General features: G+C 62.0%; 1 protein-coding gene across 2 annotated transcripts; it reads left to right on the plus strand.

The window, feature by feature from the left end:
• The first annotated feature begins 12521 nt into the window (after positions 1 to 12521).
• On the plus strand, positions 12522 to 15688 carry CCDC188 (coiled-coil domain containing 188). Of its 2 annotated transcripts, none has more exons than XM_043489230.1 (8): positions 12522 to 13345; positions 13632 to 14000; positions 14515 to 14586; positions 14690 to 14749; positions 14840 to 14904; positions 15081 to 15138; positions 15239 to 15288; positions 15376 to 15688. In XM_043489230.1, the coding sequence occupies exons 1-8, from the start codon at positions 12599 to 12601 to the stop codon at positions 15560 to 15562; spliced, it is 1608 nt and encodes a 535-aa protein (XP_043345165.1). In that variant the 5' UTR covers positions 12522 to 12598; the 3' UTR covers positions 15563 to 15688. The 2 variants fall into 2 exon arrangements, with proteins under 2 accessions (XP_043345165.1, XP_043345171.1); XM_043489236.1 differs by having other exon boundaries at positions 14515 to 14571.
• Positions 15689 to 16048: the final 360 nt, after the last annotated feature.

Genomic DNA, 16048 nt, shown 5'->3' on the forward strand with positions numbered 1-16048 from the left:
GACGGCTTTCTCACACTGCACAGGGTCACCTCCTCCCTCCTGGACTTCGTGGACCTGTGGATGCGCCCTGATCTCCGTCCTCACTCCCCGGGGGAGGCTGAACCTGGAGGTTTGACCCAAAGGGCACAGAGGCCCGGGTGTCCCAGCAGGCCAGGGCCAGTGGCCGTCTGATGAGCTCCAGGCTCCCAAACCTGCTTGAGTGAGACGGTTCCTGTCAAAGCCACAGGGCTGACCAGGTGGGAGCCATGGATCCCCCCGCGAGACAACGCAGCCAAGGGTCCCCACGGCCACCGCCACTTCTGGGGAGCCACCCCAGGAGGCACCTATCTCAGAAACTGTCAAGCCTGCCCACCGGCCCCGCTTCCGTGAGCACCACGGGGATGCCATCCAGGGAACGGCAGGGCTGCCCGTCCCGGGAAGGCAAGACAGGGCTTCCAAGCCAGCAACGGGTGGACCCGGGCTGGAGAGTAGGAGGGCCCAGTCGGCTCTGCGTGGAGAGGGATAGTGGATGCCCTCGTATCGACGTTTCCCATAATGATGACCGTATTTTCCCCATCAGTCGAGCCCCAAGTCGATGGCATTTGAGTAATCGGAGATTGATTTTAATTAAGTCTTAGAAGTTTTGTGACTATGCCTGACAGAGAATGCCTGTCCGTGGCTGCAGAGGGAACAGCGGGAGCCTGCCTGGGAGGGGGGAGTCGTGGGCCCTGGTCTCCCCGGGGCCCACCGTGTCCTCTGCCCTGGTCTGCAGAATGAGCCTGGGAAAGAGCCTGGAGGTGGGTTGTGGCCAGTGCTGGGGCCTCCCTCCCAGCGCAAGTCCGTCCCCGCTCCATGGCCCAGGCCCACCCTGCAGGAAGGGACGCCATTACTTCTCCGCATCACCTCGTGGGAACACCCTGAAGATGAGCTACAAGTCTCTGTCTCTGCAAACCTCCTCTTCTGTGTTTGCCACTGTCCGCAGGGCCTGGGCCAGCCTGGCCGCAGACCACACCCCACGGCTGCTGACCACAGCACACAGACCCCTCACCTGGGTCCCCTGCCGGGTCCCGCCCACCCTCCGGAGCATCTCCCGTCAAGGCCAGGAGCTGGGGACCCCGCACAGGGCTCCACAACAGCCCCTCAGGGCAGCAGCGCCCCCCCCGCCGGGGCCCCCGGGCCCCCAGCTGCCTCCCACCAGCCACCAGCCCACTGACAGTCTCAATGCCTCAGAGGCAGGAAGGTCCTTAGCAGGAATGAATTATGAATGAGGACGCCTCGTTAGACCAGTGAGTCAGCTCTCACCCTGAGTCCCTGAACATGATCGGGGAAGCTCTCAGGGTAAGGGTCCGCCAGGCTGCAGGGGGGCCCTGGGTACTGAGGGCCCCACGGGTGTCTGGGCCACAGGGCAGAGCCCCAGGACTGTCCACATCAGCGCCCTGGGGACCCCAGTGCCGCCGACTGGCTGACACAGGTCCTACCTGCTGAGCCTGTGCAGCTGGCCATGGCAGCAGCTCCCCGCCCCAGACCCTGACCCCGGCCGGGGAGCCAAAAAGGTCTCAGAGTTACCGACACCTCCGGACAGAACGACGACAGGCTAACAATGGGGTGCTGGCCAGGGGTCGCTCAGAGCTGTGACCCTGGGCCAAAGGTCAGGAGAGTCTGGACCTGAGAACTTGGGCGGTGAGTGGGACATGGGTGGGGCAGTGGCCAGGGGCCTAGCTCCTGCCTCTGGGGCCTTGGGCAGCCCCAGCCCTCTCAGGGCCTCAGTTTGCCTGTCCAGGGAGCCCTTGGGACAGGGCTGATGGACCAACAGGTTAGATAGACCAAGAGCCTTCAGAGCCCTAAGCAAGGATGATTTACTTAATTCCTGATAAGGATTGCATCCTTATCTTACATCAATTGAATGCAAATCAACCACTTTAATTAAGCTAAATCCTCCCTAGATTGGTGAAGGGAGGTGGAGCCCCCCACGGCGGAAGACGGGGTTGGGGGGAGCCAGGCAAGGATGCACCTGCCCACCCGGCCGCGGCAGCCAGCTGTCTGTGCTGAGCGACGACGGGGTCCCTGCCCAGCCCTGCCTGTGGGCTGTGGTCTTCTGTCTCTCCACCTGCTCTTAGCTTGGGCTTTGAAAACTGTGAACTCTCAGCAGAGCCGCAGGAGCAGGACTGAGCGGCCATCCGCCCACCCAGAGCAGGGCCGCGGGCCTCCCTCTCCCACCACCGCCTTGGGGCCAGCTGAGCAGGAACCGCTGGCTCTGGACGGGGACCAGGTGCCTCTGAGGGCTTGGAGGAGGGGCGTGACTCAGGTGGGCCTGCCTTGAGGCCAGGGTGAGGGGGCCGCATGGCAGCCTCAGCTGGGAGTCTCGCCAGGTGGGGCCAGAAACCAAGATCGGAAAACATGGCTGGTGTGAAGGGCAGCAGGCCCCCAGGGCTGTGGGCTTCCTGGCAGGCTATCTAGGGCTGGCAGGGTCCAGAGACTCAGGCGACCAGCACCAGGCCTCTATCGCCTGGAGCTGCCCTCCTCCTCGCCCTCAGGTGAAGGCTTCTGGAGACTGCAGGCCTGGGGGGTTATGGCAGCACTGAGCAACCACTCACACTTTAGTGAGAACTGGCGCTCTGATCCAGGAAACGCACCATCAGTCTCACGGCAGAAAGGGTATTGCAGGGCCCAGAGGTGGCGGAGGCCCAGAGGCCTCCCACGAGGGCAGAGAATGTCCCTGTCTACCAGACCTGAGACCCGGGACACCCACAGGTACTAGGCGGAGATTCTTGGGCTCATTGAGCCAATCTGACAGCCTCCTCATAAGCCCCCAAGGGAGGGAGAGAGGCTTCACCCACTTGGCCCAGTGACTGGGCAAGAACCCCCTCAACTCTCTGCAGGAGAGCATGGGGTCCTCACCCTCTGTGTGTGGCTAACATCCACACCCAGGGCACAGGCCAGGAAGCGGGCAGCCGGTGGGTCCAGAGAACCACACCCGTGTGTGGTCCCAGGATGACTTGTCAGCTGCCCCGCCCCCAGCACCGAGGTTCCCACAGTGTGTAGAGCACTGGCAATGCTGATGGGCTTTCGTTTAACTTTTTCTTTACCACAATCTCTTCGGAAGCTATTAAGTACAGAAATAGCTGTGAAATGAAGAGAAGCGAAAAGCAAAGGAGAAAAGGAAAGCTACTCCCATTTGAATGCAGAGTTCCAAAGAAAAGTCAGGAGAGATAAGAAAGCCTTCCTCAGTGATCAATGCAAAGAAATAGAGGAAAACAACAGAATGGGAAAGACTAGAAATCTCTTCAAGAAAATTGGAGATACCAAGGGAACATTTCATGCAAAAATGGGCTCAATAAAGGACAGAAATGGTATGGACCTACCTAACAGAAGCAGAAGATATTAAGAATAGGTGGCAAGAATACACAGAAGAACTGTACAAAAAAGATCTTCACGACCCAGATAATCACAATGGTGTGATCACTCACCTAGAGCCAGACATCCTGGAATGTGAAGTCAAGTGGGCCTTAGAAAGCATCACTACGAACTAAGCTAGTGGATGTGATGGAATTCCAGTTGACTATTTCAAATCCTAAAAGATGATGCTGTGAAAGTGCTGCACTCAATATGCCAGCAAATTTGGAAAACTCAGCAGTGGCCACAGGACTGGAAAAGGTCAGTTGTCATTCCAATCCCTAAGAAAGGCAATCCCAAAGAATGCTCAAACTACCGCACAATTACACTCAACTCAGATGCTAGTAAAGTAATGCTCAAATTCTCCAAGCCAGGCTTCAGCAATATGTGAACTGAGAACTTCCAGATGTTCAAGCTGGTTTTAGAAAAGGCAGAGGAGCCAGAGATCAAATTGCCAATATCCACCGGATCATTGAAAAAGCAAGAGAGTTCCAGAAAAACATCTATGTCTTCTTTATTGACTATGCCAAAGCCTTCGACTGTGTGGATCACAATAAACTGTGGAAAATTCTGAAAGAGATGGGAACACCAGACCACCTGACCTTCCTCTTGAGAAACCTGTATGCAGATCAGGAAGCATCAGTTAGAACTGGACACGGAACAACAGACTGGTTCCAAATAGGAAAAGGAGTACTGTATATACAATATACAAATATATATAATATACAAATATATATATACACACATATATATGTATACACATATATATACACATATATATACATATATACACATACACATATATATATACATATATACATACATATATACACACACATATATGTAATATACATATATATACAAAAATAAATATACGCAAATATATATAATATACAAATATATACAATATACTGTATATACAAAAAACAGTCAAGGCTGTATATTGTCACCCTGCTTATTTAACTTATATGCAGAGTACATCATGAGAAACGCTGGCCTGGAGGAAGCACAAGCTGGAATCAAGATTGCTGGGAGAAATATCAATAACCTCAGATATGCAGATGACACCACCCTTACGGCAGAGAATGAAGAGGAACTAAAAAGCCTCCTGATGAAAGTGAAAGAGGAGAGTGAAAAAGTTGGCTTAAAGCTCAACATTTAGAAAACTAAGATCATGGCATCTGGTCCCATCACCTCTTGGGAAATAGACGGCGAAACAGTGGAAACAGTGTCAGACTTTATTTTTTGGGGCTCCAAAATCACTGCAGATGGCGACTGCAGCCATGAAATTAAAAGACCCTTACTCCTTGGAAGGAAAGTTATGACCAACCTAGATAGCATATTAAAAAGCAGAGACATTACTTTGCCAACAAAGGTCCGTCTGGTCAAGGCTATGGTTGTTCCAGTGGTCATGTATGGATATGAGAGTTGGACTGTGAAGAAAGCTGAGAGTCAAAAAATTGATGCTTTTGAACTATGGTGTTGGAGAAGACTCTTGAGAGTCCCTTGGACTGCAAGGAGATCCAACCAGTCCATCCTAAAGGAGATAAGTCCTGGGTGTTCATTGGAAGGACTGATGCTGAAGCTGAAACTCCAATACTTTGGCTACCTCATGCGACGAGTTGACTCATTGGAAAAGACCATGATGCTGGGAGGGATTGGGGGCAGGAGGAGAAGGGGACGACAGAGGATGAGATGGCTGGATGGCATCACCGACTCGATGGGCATGAGTTTGAGTAAACTCTTTGAGTTTGTGATGGACAGGGAGGCCTGGCGTGCTGCAATTCATGGAGTTGCAAAGAGTTGGACACGACTGAGCGACTGAACTAACTGATTCATCATTAAGTAATTATTATCTGCTCGTATATTAAGTTTCTGGTCACCAAGAGTGTCACGAAGATTTAAGATCTTTAATTGTTAATAGTGTTTCCCAAACACAAGCAAGGTTTAATACCCCTCAATATGTTCCCCCCCACCGCCGCCTGGATGAGGCAGGGAGGGCCCCCCACTACATGTGTGTTCTGGGCCCTGGGCATGACCCAACCTTCCCCAGTCCCACTTAGGGCCCCAGAACACTGGGCCAGGAGTGTGACCCTCTCCCAGGGTCCACACCCACCCACATCCACCGACATCTCTGAGGCCCTGGCTCCAAGGTCGACTGGATAGTGGCTGAGCGAGAGCCCTGCTCTCCCCAGGTCAACTCCAGCCCTATGACCAGCAGACCAGGAGGAGCCACGATGGTGGAGGTGGTGATGGTGATGGTGAAGGTAGTGATGATGGAGGTGGTGATGGTGATGGTGGAGGTGATGGTGATGGTGGAGGTGATGATGGAGGTGGTGATGGTGGAGGTGGTGATGGTAATGGTGGAGGTGGTGATGGTGATGGTGATGGTGGAGGCGATGATGGAGGTGGTGATGGTGGTGATGCTGATGGTGGAGGTGGTGATGGTGATGGTGGTGATGCTGATGGTGAAGGTGGAGGTGGTGATGGTGATGACGGAGGTGATGGTGGAGGTGGTGGTGGTGATGGTGGAGGTGATGGTGGTGATGGTGGATGTGGAGGTGGTGATGGTGATGGTGGAGGTAGTGATGGTGGAGGCAATGATGGAGGTAGTGATGGTGGAGGTGGTGGAGGTGATGGTGATGATAGAGGTGATGGTGGAGGTGATGGTGATGGTAGAGGTGATGATGGAGGTGGTGATGGTAGAGGTGGTGATGGTGATGGTGGAGGTGGTCATGGTGATGGAGGAGGGGACAATGAGGGATGAGGTGGTGAAGGTGGTGGCAATGATAATCGGTCCATGGTGACAGCAGTGATAATGAAGGCGGATTCTCCGGGACGCAAGTTTCCCAGACAAGCGAGGTCTTGCCGCTGTCCTCACCCTAGCCGCTGGCCAGGTCCCTGCCAGTGAGCTGCCCTCGGAGGCAGCAGGAGAGAGAGCCTTGACAAGGCCTGACAGCACAGTGGGATATCCTGAGCTGACAGCGAACATTTAATCTTAGTTAAAAATAAATAAGTTCAATTATTGGAAAGAGAAAATATAGCCTAGTGTTTACTGCAGGTGAAAGGAAGGCAATCACCCTGGGAGAAGTCCACTGCGGGACACTGGGCACCAGCCCCTGCTGTCAGGGGCCCTGCAGGCCGGTGGGGCCACCTCACCTCACGGGCCTAGTGGGAGGGGGCCAGGCCCCCCACCCCCAATCTGGGGCCTCCTTCCACCCCCTCCCACACCCCTGGCTGGGTGAGGTCACCTCCCCAAAACCAGCACCAGGGAGTGCCAAGATTTGGGGGCTGGCAGGGACCCCAGCCCCCACCCCGGGTGGCATGGCTGATGAGCAGCAGAGAGCCCCTGCCCGTGGTAATTAGCGTGAAACGTGCCACCTTCGCCAGGGAGGAAAATCTCATCTTGGAAACACACGTCCAGAGCAGGTTCAATTTCACCCGAGGGGCCATAAAACCCTTTTCCAATCACCTGGAGCCGTGGGCTGCCAGCGCCATTAATCCTGAGGATGTTATTTAAAGCCGAGACGTCACTCGGGAAGAATCAGGCCCAAGCCCCACAAGGAGCCCTTTCAGTTCCCAAAGGGGCCCTGGGAGCCAGACACGGCCGCCCGGGCTCTGGGGGGGCCAGGGGCATCCTCAGCTGCCCTGGGTTCTCCCCAGTCGCCGCCAGGCTGGCGGGGCCCCACACAGGTCCACCGTAGGTGCAGTTCCGCCCGACCCGCCCCCCCAGACTTCCATCATCCCACAGACTCTCTTTAAAAGTTGTTTCCTTGATTACCAAGGGTAACAATGAAAACATGTAATTGAATCTCCAAGAAATTACCATTTTTATAACTTGCGCCCAGTTCCTGGGGTAAATGAACGGCTCTCTGCACACGGCAGGGGCCCCACGGCGCCTCCGCCAGGGGTTAGCCTACCCCCTGTCACTGACACAGGGCCCACGCTGTCTCCCGGTGGGAGTGTGGGGGGCTCCCCTGCTGGAAAGCCGTCAGTGGTTGGAGGGAGCAGGGTCAGGGTGGGTCAGGGAGGGCCCCAGAGAGCAGGCCTGGCCAGGGGGAATGGGGGCTCCCCACCTGCTCCCTCCTGCTGACCACCTGCCCCCAGGAGCCAACTGCCCAGCAGGCCAGGTTGGGCACCTGAGGGCCCTGGGGCATCTCAGGCTGGTGCCAGCAGGGAGGCTGGAGCGGTGACCAGTGTTGGAATGGTTGTAAGCTGGTGGGCTGCTGGGTCTCATGGGTAAGGTAAGTGCCTCTTGTGGCTGCATGGTTGCTGGGTGGGTGGCCGGATGGCTGGGTGGGTGGCTGGGTAGCTGGGTGGCTGGCTGGCTGGGTGGGTGGCTGGGTAGCTGGGTAGATAGCTGAGTGGCTGGGTAGGTGACTGGGTGGGTGCCTGGCTGGGTGGGTGGCTAGCTGGGTGGGTGGCTGGGTAGGTGGGTGGGTGGCTGGCTGGCTGGCTGGCTGAGTGTTGGTTCCTGCTCCCTGGGGAGGGGAACGCCCCCAGATCAGCGCGGGAGCCTCAGCCGTCCCCAGCCTGCAGCCACCCTGGGAGCCCCGCCCAGGCCAGGCCCACTTCCCTGACTTCTGAGGCCCACCCAGAGCCACGATGGTCCACTTCACCCCCCACGAGCGATCGGTCCTGCACGCCAAAACCCCACCTCACCAGGACACAGCCTGGCTCCACGGAGCAAGGGCTGTGCCCCCAGGGCTGAGAGGTGGAGGCCTTGGGGCCCAGTCCCATGTCCAGAGAGCCTGCCCCGAGCAGCCCCAGGCTCCGTGCCCAGCACACACCCCAACACCGGATGTGTCTGCCTGACAGGATCTAAGAAGGATGAGGCCAGGCATGGGGGGTACAGGTGGTTCCAGGCTTGTTTCTGTGGCAGCACCGCGAGGTCACCCCCAAAACGGAGGCTCTGCCCACGGCCTGGCCAGCCCCCACCCCAGGCCCAGGGCGGCGGGCACTCGGCACGGAGCACCAGCGGCCCCCACCCCCTCAGGGGCTCCTGGCCGCCCGCACAGCCTCCCAGGCACCTTGGAGACCCTGCAGGTGACCGCCTCCTGCCCCACCCTGGCCCACAGGGAGTCCTGGACACCGGCCTGCCCCGCCTCAAGACAGGCTCTCACCTCCCAGCGCCTGGGCCTCACAGGCTGGAACTGGGGCCCCCGCCAGCTGTGTGCCCACTGACAATCGGGCAGCCTGGGGCCAGCCTGGGGCCACTGGAGGGTCCACACCGGGGAGCCCCACCCCGGGCATCCACACCCAGGGCAGGGAGCAGACAAGGGGCTGAAGGAGAGGGGGTGAGCCCCAGGGTGAACCCCAGGGAGGCACTGGCAGGACGCAGTCAGACCCCCACAGGAGCACAGGTCGGGCTGTGGACGGCTTTCTACCCCACACTGGCAGATGGGGATCACCCGCCAGGCCTCAGGGTCCCGGAGCCTGCAGCCCTTCTGTGGGCTTGTGTGGCCATCTGGTGGTAGATTCTGGGACCTACGCCTGGCCGGCCTGGAGAGGATGAACCATCCTTCAGTGCCAAGGAGCCGCGGCCACGTGGTCTCCGCCCCCTACCTGACTCCGGGTCTCACTCACCCTTCCACGTTCACTCCCCAGGGGCAGGGATGGGCACACAAGCCGCCCCCTGCTCCCAGTGAGCGCGGGCCAGGGGCAGGGTATAGAGCAGGGTGCCCGTGCGTCCTGCACTCTGGCCCCAGGAAGGGTCTTGGGAGGTGACCCCAGCCTTGGCTGGCTGGGCTGGCTTCCCGGGCTCACTGTGGGCTGGCTCACTGTGGGCACAGGTGAGCCCAGATGGCAGGGACCCTCTCAGGGGTCTCTGGGCAGGTTCCCTCCACCCGCCCTGGGTGGGGCCTCAGCACAGCCGCCCCCCAGCCTGCAGCCCTCGGCACCCTGCTGACTGTGCCCCGCGGCGAGGATTTTCCTTGACACTTGTATTCTCTCTTCTGATTCTTAAACAAAAAATGTGTGCAGCGGCTGTCTAGAGGGGCTCTGAGGGAGGGAAGAGGAGTGGGCTGCCCAGCGCGTGCCCGGGGAGCCTCTCAGTCACCCAGGGTGGGCAGGCATACCCCCCAGCCAGCCTCTGAGACGGACCCGCTGTGGGAGGACCCCACGGGCGCCTGCTCACCCTTCAGCTGCGCCCCTGTCCCAGGGCCCAGCCCGGCCTGCTCCCCGTCCTTCAGGCCAGGGTGGGGCAGGGGCACCCAGCAGGCAGCGGCTGGTGTCCACTCCCCTGCAGCGCGCCAGCCCTGGTCTGGGCCGGTCAGCCCCCAGGCTCCCCCCCACTCTGTCACTCCCAGTGGACCTGTCCTCCTGGCTACGGGTCTGGCCATGCCCTTGCACCCCAGGAGGGTACCAGACCAGCCTTGGCGCCCACGAGGCCCAGCTTTGGGCTAGCGGTGTCTGTCACAGACTCAGACCCCCCAGGCCCTGGGAGGACAGGATGCCCCAGGAGGAACCTGAAGGCCCAGAGGCGGGGAGTCCCCAGCCTGGGGTGGCCCCAGGAAGCCTGCAGGCCTGAGGGTCTGAGGAGGGGCGGGTCCGTGTCAGGGGCCTGCCCTGGGGGTGAGGAGAGGGGGCTGCCCCCAAAGGCTGTGACTGGCCCAGGGGCCCCGAGCTCCACCTTCCCAGGCCTGTTGACCCACTTGGGAAGCACACCTGGGGCCCTGAGCACTGAGGCCGGGCAGGAGGTGTGCAGCCTCCAGGCCTCTCCCTCACGGCCCCGCCCTGCTCACAACGCCAGGCTCCCTGAGGCCCCTGGGCATCACGGCACCTTGGGCAGGGAGCAGCTGCCATGGCAACTGGCATCCAGGGAGGCACGCTGCCTGGTAACAAGGGCCGTGGCTCCCCGCGATGCTCAAGCCAACCCAGCTTCCTGCTGTGGCACAGAACTCGGCCACAGGGACTCACCCCCAGCCCCTCGTGAGTCTCCTGGGGCCTGGACTCGATTCAGGTGCGTGGGGGCACCCCCACACTAGTGAGATTTGCAGGGCGCTCTGCCATGGGCATGTGTGTGTGCGCACACGTGTGCTCGGTCATGTCCAACTCTGCGACCCCATGGCCTGTCTGTGGAAATGCCATCACAGCTGGGGCTCCCTCTGAGAGCCCCCCCCCGCCGGCCCGGGCCACGCCCAAGCTCAGGGCTGTGCTGCAAGGACCACAGGGATGGGGCGAGGAAAGTTTCAGGGTGTGGGGTCTCCGGGGCTGGGTTCCAAGCCACCAGCAATCTTCCTAGGCGGTGCACCACGGGGCTCAGGCTGTGTCCAGGAGCGGGTTCCAGGCGGCTGGGGGAGGCTCCTGTGTCATCGGGCGTCCCAGGCACCCCCTCCTGCAGACCCACCGGGGTGCCCGGGTAAGACTCGAGGCCTCTGCCAACAGTTCCCGGGGTGTCTTTGCTCTTAGCACAGAAGCCCCCGTCTCCATGAGGAGCTCCTCTCCCCCCATTGAACTTCCCAAGCACCTGCTGGCTCCTGACGGGACGGTGCCCCTGCCCCACCCCCGGGGGTGCCATCTTCTCCAGCAGGGAGTGGGCTCAGGAGGCGTTCAGGAGGCCGTGGGGGCCTGAGTTGGGTTCCAGGCCCGTCTTTCCCAGCCCCTCCCAGCAGAGCCTGTTGCTAGTGCCCAGATGCACCCCCAGAAACATAGAGCAGCCTCCGGGGGCCAGGCCGGCGTGCTCAGCTGGGCACAGGCTGTGGCCGGTGCATGTCCCTTCTCTGTGGGTATCCTGCATTCAGTGGGGGAGCCAGACCACCAGCAGATGAGGGGTATTGACGGACTTCTACAGTTGGGAAGAGGGGGCTGACTGTACCTGGTTGTGGACGAGGCAGGGCTGCTGACCCGGGCTGGCTAGGGGGCGGCTTGGGGGGCCACCCAGCACTTGCGAGGGTCAGCAGGTGGCAGGGGACCCACAGACAACTCCCCAGGCTGCCCTGCTCCAGACATCTGCCCAGAGGACTCCCCGGCTGCTAATGGGGAGTAGCAAAGCCCTTAGCTATTCCTGGCAGGAAGGCCTTCCAAAGAGAAGATCCCCAAGGAGAAGCAGCAGGAAGTGAAAGCTCCCCTCCCCCCCACCCAATCCACTTTGTCCCTAAAGGAGAACGGGACAGAGCTCTGAGAAAAGAATAGGGAGAGGCAGAGAGCAACGGAGAAGTCCTGAAACGTTACAGCAGGGTCTCACACAGGGAAGGGCCTGAGCTACCGGCCCAGCCTCACAGGCAAGCAGCCTGAGGTCAGAGTGAGCAGCCAGCTGATCCTCAAGGGTCTCCCGATCTAGCTCCCCACGCCAGAGGCTAAAGCAAACACCCATCAGCCAGGCCTGGTACACTTGGCTGGCCTCACCGGGTGGGTCTCTGTGGTCTCGCTGAGCTTGTCAACCCCCTCCCAGGAGCTGGGGACCCGCCGGGATGACCAGAGCCCCGCCATCCCCGTGACCTGGAATCCGAGAGCAAGGTCACAGAGAATCCACGTAGCAGCGAGAAAGTCACCACCCGACACACAAGAGTTGTTCAGACCTCCTGGTAAGAGCCCACAGGCCCAAGCAGGCCCCTGGGCTAGCCCAGAGCCCAGGGTCACGTTGCCGAGGGTCAAGGACACAGGGACAGCCAGGATCTGCAGCTGTGTCCCCCACACGGGCACTCAGGTTTCCACCAACCCTCTTTTCTGAGAAAGCTGCTTGAGGCTGTGCTTCTGTGAAACAAGGGAGGGAACTGAAAGAGAGTGGGCTGTGAGTTGGGGGCTCCAGGAGTGGGGGGCACTGTGGAGGGTGGGGGGTTGCAGTGGGACAGAGTGGGACATGGCATGAGGCTATTAATAGGGGAGGGGAACCCGGGGGGGGGGGCAGAGGATGGGGCGCTGGATCTGGCTGGCACTCTGCAGTCCCTGAAAAGACCTCTGAAGTGGCGAAAAGCAGGCTGGACTCTGGTCCAGCCACTGAACAGGCCTTGGCCTCGAGTGAGTGACTCAACCTTGGATAACAGTCCTTGTGGGACCACTGAATGTTAAATAAATGACTTAAAAAAAAATTGGGGATTCACAGGTGAAAAGGTCAGGCTGTGGGATGATCTCTTCTGGGTGGAGAGAGGCATGGCCACCGCCTCCAGGAAGGCCTCAGCCTTGGGGCTCTCGGGTGGGGCAGGGCCACATTGGGCACCTGCTTCTGTTTGACTTTGCTTTTAGCTCACGTCTACAGGACCTGCTGTACAGTTTAAGATAGTAGCTGATGGGACGTGGTGGGAGGGGCCCAGTCAGCCCCACTCTGGCCACCACCCCAGCCCATTATGACCTCCCTGGTCCTGCCCAGGCCTTTGTGACAGTTGCCCCTGAGGTGCCTATGAGCCATGACACCCAGAGCTCCCTTAGTAAGAGGGTGGCAGGACAGGCCAGGCCAAAGCCTGGACCTGGGGTCAGGAAGGGGTCACAGGGAGGAATGGAGGGGCCGAAAACCCTGGGACCCTGTGGCCACACCCACCCCCAGTGCCCCCAGCCCCCAGCTCCGAGCAGCCACGGGGGGTGCCTGGACCCGCCCTGCCCAGTGTTCGCCAGGTGGCCCTGCATGGTGCCTCTCAGCCCCACCCACTCGATGGAGACTGCCAGGCCTTTCTCAGCCCTGGGGACAGGGAGTGGGGGGCCCAGGGTTGGAGGCGAGGTACCCGGGAACTTCATCACAAGTGAGGACGGCGAGCTGCAGCGACAGAGGCCGCGAGACCCAGCAAGGATGAGACAAGGACAGACAGACGCCAGGCTGGGGTGGGGCTGGGCCCTGCACTCCAGCCGTGAGCGAGAGCAGAGGGCTTCCCGGCATGCGGCAGGGCCCAGCTCCGGGCCCCGGCCCTGCCCATGCCCACCCCTGATCCCGGGCACAGGGGCCTCAGCCTCGCCCAGGGCAGACCCCCCCCAGCTCCAGGGCATTCCCCTGGGGCCTGCAGAGCAGTCCTTCCTCCAGCTGGAGCAGGAGAACCAGAGTCTGGTGAGCACCAGGCCCCAGCCCCGCCAGACCCCATGCCCTGCCAGACCCCACACCCCACACCCGGGCCCCGCCAGACCCCACACCTCAGCCCCATCAGACCCCCAGCACAGCCGGGACCTGCCAGAACCCATGCCCCGGACCCCACGCCCCAGCCCTGCCAGACCTCACGCCCCACACCCAGGCCCCACCAGACCCCACGTCCCGGCCCCACCAGGCCCACGCCCTCTCCCCAGCGCCGCCCCAGACACAGCTGTCCCCATCTCCCCATCTCTGTGCCCCACCCCAGAAGAGGCAGAACCAGGATCTGCGGGAGCAGCTGGGGGCCCTCCTGGGGCCGGGGCAGCAGTTCCTGCCCTTGTGCCCAGAGCACTCGAGCTGTACGGCCCTGGCCTGGGTGAGTGCGGGGCGGGGCACGGCCCTGGCAGGACCGCGGGTGGCTCTGCGGAGCGCCCTGTGGCTCCATGCGCTCCCCCCCAACCCCACTCCCAAGCAGTCCATGACCGCGGACGCTGCCGATGGCCTTGGGGCTGAGCCAGGGGCTCCTCCGCAGCCCCCTGAGCAGGCCTGCGCCCGGCCCCTGGAGGACAGGGCCCCTCTGCAGCTGCTGCGGCAGGAGCTGTGCCGGGGCGAGGAGTCCTTCGTGCAGCAGTCCCAGGTGGGCCGGGGGTCCGGGGAGGGGAGGGGACGGGCGGTGGAGGGAGCGAGGAGTCAGTGCTGCAGCCCCAGGTGGGACCGGGGGCGGGGCCTGAGTGGGGCCGAGGTGGGGAGGGGCGGGGCCGGGGCGAGGGGAGGAGTCCGTGCCGCAGTCCCTGGAGGGTCCGGGGGGTGGGGCAGAGATAGGGAGGGGCGGGGCCAGGACGGGGAGGGGCGGGGCCGGGGCGGGGGGAGGAGCAAGTGCCGCAATCCCTGGGGGTCCGGGGGCGGGGCCGGGATGGGGAGGGGAGGGGCCGGGGCGGGGCTGGGATGGGGCGGGGCGAGACAGTCGTTCCCGCCGCAGTCCCAGGTGGTCCAGGGGGCGTGTTCGGGAGGGGCGGGTCCGGGGACGGGCGGGGCGGGGGAGGGGTCCGTGCCGTAGTCCCTGGTGGGCCCAGGGGCGGGGTGGGGCGCGGTGGAGCGGGAGCCGACTACCCTCCAGCCCTGCCTCGGCCCACACTGCGCCCCCTCCCCAGAACGAGCTGCAGCAGATCCGACTGTCCTTTGAGAGGAAGAAAATGGCTATCACCGAGGTGCCACCTGCAGGGGTGGGTGGGGGCGCCGGGCGGGGGCTCCACCTGTGGAGAGGGGCGTCCAGCACGGGTCCTGCTCTATCCTGAGGGCGTGACCCAGCCTCGCCCCTCCCACCAGGTGTGGGACGGCGTGGCTGAAGTACACATGGCCCTGAACAACCAGGCCACCGGGCTCCTGGTAGGTCCCCAGAGGCTTAACGCCAGAGGATGAACGGGCGGGGACAGGGCGGGCGAGCAGGACCCCCACTTTACCCTCTCTGGCCCCCAGAACCTCAAGAAGGACATCAGGGGCGTGCTGGACCAGATGGAGGACATCCAGCTGGAGATCCTGGGGTGATGTGGGGGCTGGAGGCCCAGGGGCGGGGGCTGGCTGAGCTGCGACAGTGTCTGGGTCAGGGTGCGGTGGACCCGTCCCTGACCGGTCCCCAGTTCCCCAGCGCCAGGGCAGTGGTGCGGGCTGAGGACGGGGTATACCTATGGTGCTGACTGCAGCACTCCCGCCCTCCCAGGGAACGGGCCCAGTGTCGCACCCAAGCCAGGAAAGACCAGAAGATGGCATGCAGAGGGGTAAGCCCCCACTCCCCCCCAACCGTCCCAGAAGGCAGCGGGGGAGGAGCTGGGTGAGTAGGCCTGCCCTGACCTCACCGGCTCGGCCCCTCCTCCGCAGAAGGCACGGCCGCAGCTGGGATGCTCCGAGGGCCTCAGAGGCCAGCTCTGGTAGGTGGCCCAGCCGGCGCAGGGACCGAGCCCAGTGCCCAGGGCCCATCCCCGGGCGCCCCGCCCCCTGACCACCGCCGCCCGCAGGCTGCTGGCCCTGAGGCTGCTGCTGGGGGCCCTGCTGGCCTGCACCGCCGCCTACGTGTACGTGGTCGACCCCGCGCCCTTCGAGGGGCTGGTGCCGCCCCTGCTGAGCCGCGCCGCCGTCTGGAAGCTGCGGGCCCTCCTGGGCCCGTTCCTGCGCCTCGAGGTGGACGGCTTCCTGCCCTTCTAGGCCGGAGGCCCAGCGGCCCCAGCGAGGAGGAAGCCAGCAGGCCGGCGCGGCCCCCGGGGCCCAGCGGCCGCGCCGGCCCCCGCCCACGGCACTGCGGCGCACCGTCCCCGCCCGGAAGCTTGGAGAAGGGAGGGGGCGGGGGCTGTCCTGAGGGCTGGGCCTGTGGCCGGACATATAGTCGTGACTCTCCGCCCGTGTGCTTGTTTCCATGGATACCGGGGCGGGCGCTGGAGGCTGTGAAGCCTTCCCCGGCTGATCTCGCAGCGAGGGTCCCCGGGGTGGCGCCCCTGTCTGGCACCCCTCACCCACCTGCTGCGGGGGCAGCCTCTCCGCAGCCTCCTTGCCACCAGGAAGGGGGAGGGAGCCCCAATGAAAGAGCTCCTCAGGCCTCATCCCCGGGTGGGCGGACCTTGGGGAGCAGGTTCTCTGCCCCACAGGTGCTGCTGAGCCCAAACACAACCCGCGTCCCTGTCTGGCTTGCCACCC

Source organism: Cervus canadensis, chromosome 1, assembly GCF_019320065.1.
Source record: "Cervus canadensis isolate Bull #8, Minnesota chromosome 1, ASM1932006v1, whole genome shotgun sequence".
NCBI lineage: Eukaryota > Metazoa > Chordata > Mammalia > Artiodactyla > Cervidae > Cervus > Cervus canadensis.

What these genes read in the sequence shown, in the direction of transcription:
- CCDC188 (XM_043489230.1), top strand. Translation starts at nt 12,599, where the DNA reads ATGGGACGTGGTGGGAGGGGCCCAGTCAGCCCCACTCTGGCCACCACC. An exon ending in CCTTCGTGCAGCAGTCCCAG is followed by an intron (nt 14,001 to 14,514) that starts GTGGGCCGGGGG and finishes CCCCCTCCCCAG; the next exon opens with AACGAGCTGCAGCAGATCCG. An exon ending in AGAAGATGGCATGCAGAGGG is followed by an intron (nt 15,139 to 15,238) that starts GTAAGCCCCCAC and finishes CCTCCTCCGCAG; the next exon opens with AAGGCACGGCCGCAGCTGGG.